The following is a 5,000-nucleotide window of genomic DNA, read 5'->3' on the forward strand; positions in this document are numbered from 1 at the left end:
GACGTGGATGCGTTGCTGGAAGAGGAAAACCAAGAGAACGATCCGAACGATTCGCTCGTTGCCGGATGCCGCCGGCTGTCCGAAGATCTGCCTTCGCCGATACCGAAATCGAAGCGTCTGAAGCGCCACGAGGGCAACAACATCACCGACATGATGCGTTCGAGCACCCCGAAAACAGCCTCCTGCTACGTGGGAGACGAGAGTCGCCATGGCAACGGACCCGTGCGGGCGTCGAACGCCGCTGGAAAACCATCGTTCCGCAAGTTCATCAGCTTTAGCCCACGGAAGATACAGCATATCCGCCGACTGGGAACCAACGGTGGTGGCATGCTGGTGCGTCAGAATGCATTCTCCACCGTGCAGGTAACACCGGAGAAAAAGCGAGGCCAGACAGAGAATCAGCGCAGCGGCAAGCTGTTGGCCGACATTTCCTGCTCTCCCAGAACCTCGTTTGGCCAGTTGAAGGAGGAAGAGGAGGAACAATTGGAAGGAAAAGCGGAGGATGGAGCAATGGGTAGCAACCAAGCCCGCGGGAATGCTATTCCGATCGACATCGGTGCACTGTTGGGCGGACCAATCCTGACAGAATCGTGCTCGAGCAGCTCAAAGGAGGCTAGTGTATCGGCCCTTCTCGAGGATGCCATGGTAACGGTACCCTCCAACGAGGATGATTGCAGCTTCACACCAACAAAGTCGTTCGTTTGCGAAGATGAGGAGGGCATGGTGGAGCGCCATGCACCGGTCACAAATCAGCCGGCATTGCTGGCCTCCATCTTGGAGGAACCGTCGTTCGGGATCTTGCCAGCTCTTGAATGCCAACTGCCGGCAGAGCGTATCCCCGTTTCAGCCGCGGATCAAAAGACAGATCAGACGACGGGTTCCATCTTGGAGGGACTTTCGTATGGGTTCGTGCCAACTCTCGAGAGTCCACCGCAACCACTGGAGCTACAGTACAGCGTACAAGCCTCGCCTTCCAACTCCACTGACAACTTGGAGCACCTAACAAGAGGTGGTAGCAGTGGCTACGTCGTTCACAGACCACCGTTGCCCCGCAGTGAGCTGAGGGCTGGTCCGTCACCAAAGGTGAAACAGCGTAGCGCTACATCGGTGGCAACAAAGCGCACCTATTGGTACAACGGCCATAAGTACCTGGACATCTTGCGAGGGCTTAGCCATGAAAATGGTGACGCGCTCGGGCTGCTACTCAACTACCTTGCCGATGCGGATCTGGTGCAGGTAGTGCGCGTGTCCCCCGATTGGCACTCCATCATCTACGGTCACCCAAAGAGCCTCGGACGGCTGCAGAGGCAGCTGAAGCGCGAAGCCGATAATAAGGAAAACCGGTACGAACCATCATGCAGCGGTTCTTCGGCCCTCGACACAAAACCTAAGCCAAAGCCCGGTACGGCCGCACTGGAGTCCGTCAGCAAAGTGTTATTCCCATCGGGCTCCGGCGAGGAAACTGTACCGCAGCATGCTACCGAGCCAAGACCACCTACGGTGGCGGAGACCGAGTGTCGTCGTCCCTTCAAACCCTGCAACTCGCTGGATCGCAGGAACAGCCTCCACGGTGGAACCTCCGTTGGATTCGTTGGCGGGAACATGTCCATGCCGGAGCTTGTACGCCGTCGCTCGAGCGTCACGGATGCGGTTACGGCCCATGGAAACAACAACAACAACAATACCTCGGTCAAATCACACTCGCCACCGGTGAGCCCATCGAAGCGCAAGTTCTACGACAATCAGAAGGTAAGTCTTTATCTTCCTTCCTTTCTCCCGTGCGTGAGGTCATTCTTTTTGGCGCCAAAATCCCAACCCCCGGAGGGGGAGAGCCGACGAATCCCGGGATTTATGGTGCTTCCAGTGGGCGCGCGCGCGCGCTCGCTCGCTCGCTGCACCGTATCGAACAACAACAACCATCAGTTCTGTTCCGAAAATGGGAGGTGTCTTGGGTTGAATGCCGAGTACGCATCACTTTCGGATCGCGCTGACGATTGTGTGGCCCGCGAGAAAAGTAAGAAAAAAAGCGCGCAAATCAACGCCGTGCGAGAACACACCACCCCCCTGGGAGGGGGTGGTTGTAAGTACTTTTGCCAGTACCACCACCACCACCCAACCAACGCTAGAACCGGCGTTCTCTTCTCGCTTGGATGACTTTATTTGTTTTGGAATTGTTGATGATCGCGAGGCGCGGAATTTGCGCGGCCCGTGAGCTCACGATAGAGAAGAGATAAAAAAAAAGAACACACCAGCCGGAGGAGCAGGGGATGAACCATTGGAAGACAACGACGCCGTCGCACCTTTCAATTGTGCCTCGATCTCGTCGTCTTCGTGGTCGTCGTTTGTTTTTTTGGCGCGCAAAATTCGTCTCTGGCCATCAAAGAAAATTAAATTTCAGTCCAAAAAGAAGATCATTTATTGTCTAAAAAAAAACTAGTCAATGAGCGCAGGGTGGTGGCAAGGCCAAGGATTTTGAAAAGTATTTTCTGGGGTTCCTTGGTTTGTCTATCACAAGTACTGAAGGGTTGGCGGGAAGAGAGGGTCCCGGACAGTCATACTAAATCACCGGGCAGCAGTTGCGTTTCACCTTCGGCCAGATAGATGAGAAACGCCTTCCAGAGCAACAGTATACCGAGCTGCTTCCGGCGCTTCAACGGCCACGAAACGCACTTGCCATAGTAATCGCCACGCTTCAGGTTGGTCAGATTGGCGAGCCGAATCGCATCGATAATGGCCGCTTCGCGGGTATACGCTTCGGCCGGCATGATGTTGTGGAAGACGTGCAAACAGACGACCCCTTTACTGGCCGCCCAAATATCGAGGATGCGGTTCAGCTTCCGACTATCGGACTTCTCCACCTCGGCGGCGGGAATTGTTGCTGCTTCCCTTGTTGGCGCCACCGTTAGCCTCTTCGTTGTCGCTTCTAGTTGGCATTTTTCTACGATTTCTGTTTCGTCCACCAACAAGCCATCGTCCTCTTCGACAGGCTCTTCAATGGGATTCCGGGCCATATTCCCGGTACCCGTCGTAGGTCGATACAGCTTCAATGCATCGTGTAGATGGTTGTAAGGACGGCTGCTTTTGCCTTTGCCAACGTAAAACACGGCCGATAGGAAACACTTCCAGAGTTCATGCTGAGTGTTTGGTTGTTGCTGCTGCTGGGCTGGCAGGTTGTCGGTAATACGCGGATCAAGCAACAGATAGATGAAGCTCTTCTTCTGGTGACCCTCGCGGAACTGGCGAGTCCGTGCCCCGTTACTCGATTGAAACTCGGAAGCCATCTCCCGCTCGAGCGGTTGGTGATCTTCGGTGATCTTGCTGAACGTTTCCTCCCGCCGTACAGTGGTCATCAGTTCCACGGAGTAATCTGTGTGATAGGGGAAGGGATTTAGCACTGGGTGGTTGATATTTAAGGAAGGGGTACTTACTTTTGCTGCCAAGAGCACGCGCCGACGCCGCAGCGGTCACTCGTTCCGGATGGCGGCGACATTTGATGAGCTTCCGGAGGTACAGCTTCTTCGTGTGCTTTGTGATCGGTCCCGGTGGTTCACCGTATTGGGTTAGTTCCGCACGCAAAGCATCCGTATCGTAGTCGAGTGGTGGCAGCGTTACAACCGTCGATTGGCTCGTAATCGAGGGATTTCTTTTCACTGGAAATGACCACGTCGCGACGGTATCGGTGGTGATCTGTATCTGTGGAACTAATTGTGCTGCTGGTGTTGGCGGCGGAGGCATGGTGGTGGCGTCGTTCACCGGCTTGTCATCATCAACATCATCCTCGTGACTGCTGTCGACGATCGCTATCACCTCGCAAACTTCCTGTTCCCGCAAATCATCATCATCACGATCCTCGTCCTTCTGTAGAGCTTCCATTGGTATTTCAACATTGGCCGGTTGGTCCTGTTCGAGCTCCTGGTCCTCGTGTTCCTGCTTTTTTGTTGCCACTGGATGGTTCGACGGTTCCACCTCTTGCGCCGTCCGGAAGCTCTCATCTACCGCATCGAGGTATGCCGTTTGGTTTGGGGTTTCCGTGAAACTAGCCAGAATCCGATCGATATCATCCATCCGGCAGCTAATCCGAGTGCGACCCCGCAACTCAGCGATCTGTTCCCTCCAGCATTCGATGAACGAAGAGCGCCGGCGGTCACTGCGCCGCTCATCGTCGTCGCGTGTAAAGTTGCGCAGATTTCGTTCCGTTAGCTCGAACAGATTCGTTCGTTCGGGGCCCGGTGGTGGGCCATCATCATCACACTGGCCACCGGCAGCCGGTGGTGTACTGTTTTCCTGACCGTCCGGAAGGAAAAGCGTTTGGCTTACCGAGTTATGGTTGTGCTTCTTTCTATCTTTTCGTCGGTGCGTTATATTGACGTAATAGGGACTCGTAACATCAAAGTTGTAATGGATCTTGTTCGGCGTTAGTACGTTCTCATCCAGCTCCTGCAGAGCGTGCGATAGTGTTTTCCCCGGAAGCGGAGCCATCTTCTCGGCAAATCCTTTCCGAAGACGCATACTCGGGGAAGCGAGCAGCGAACTCATCTCTGATGCCGCTGGACACAATTGCTGTTGTTGCTGTTGCTGTTCCTGTTCCTGCAACAGTTTCTTCCGCCGACGTTCGATTTTCTGCTCAAAGACGTGGTTTTTAAGCAACGCCAGTACCTCATAGTGACCCTCCTCGATGGCGTGCTCGATCGGTGTTCGGTCCTCGTCATCCAGGAGCTCCACATTTCCGCCAGCTTTCAACAAAAGGCGTGCGATCCCGGCACGGCCAAGGCTTGCTGCGACGTGGAGCGGCGTAAGCCGTTGCTCAACCGAGGCCAGGTTAGCGTTGCCACCAAACTGCAGCATCAGAGAGGTGGCCCGCTCTGCGAACGGTTCGTGATCGGCACCGATCACCAGATGTATGGGCGCCACATCCTTCTCCGGAATAATGGTGTTCGGATTCGCATGGTGTTTTTCCAGAAGCAGCCGCAGCGCATCAAGATTGCTGTCCTCGATCGCAT

At 54.8% G+C, this 5,000-nt stretch overlaps 2 protein-coding genes across 2 annotated transcripts in view; one reads left to right on the forward strand and one right to left on the reverse strand.

Moving 5' to 3' along the window:
• Positions 1-5,000, forward strand: part of LOC126577771 (uncharacterized) — a 7,426-nt gene that overhangs the window by 617 nt on the left and 1,809 nt on the right. Inside the window, exon 1 of the mRNA XM_050239702.1 lies at positions 1-1,749. This exon is cut by the window's left edge and continues 617 nt beyond it. Coding sequence (XP_050095659.1) covers positions 1-1,749 — 1,749 coding nt within the window. The remainder of the gene's footprint in view (positions 1,750-5,000) is intronic.
• Positions 2,400-5,000, reverse strand: part of LOC126577772 (uncharacterized) — a 2,678-nt gene continuing 77 nt past the window's right edge. Inside the window, exons 1-2 of the mRNA XM_050239703.1 lie at positions 3,429-5,000; positions 2,400-3,367 (exon numbers count right to left, since the gene is read on the reverse strand). The exon at positions 3,429-5,000 is cut by the window's right edge and continues 77 nt beyond it. Coding sequence (XP_050095660.1) covers positions 2,553-3,367; positions 3,429-5,000 — 2,387 coding nt within the window. The 3' untranslated portion in view covers positions 2,400-2,552. The remainder of the gene's footprint in view (positions 3,368-3,428) is intronic.

Source organism: Anopheles aquasalis, chromosome 3, assembly GCF_943734665.1.
Source record: "Anopheles aquasalis chromosome 3, idAnoAquaMG_Q_19, whole genome shotgun sequence".
In the NCBI taxonomy this organism is placed as follows: Eukaryota; Metazoa; Arthropoda; class Insecta; order Diptera; family Culicidae; genus Anopheles; species Anopheles aquasalis.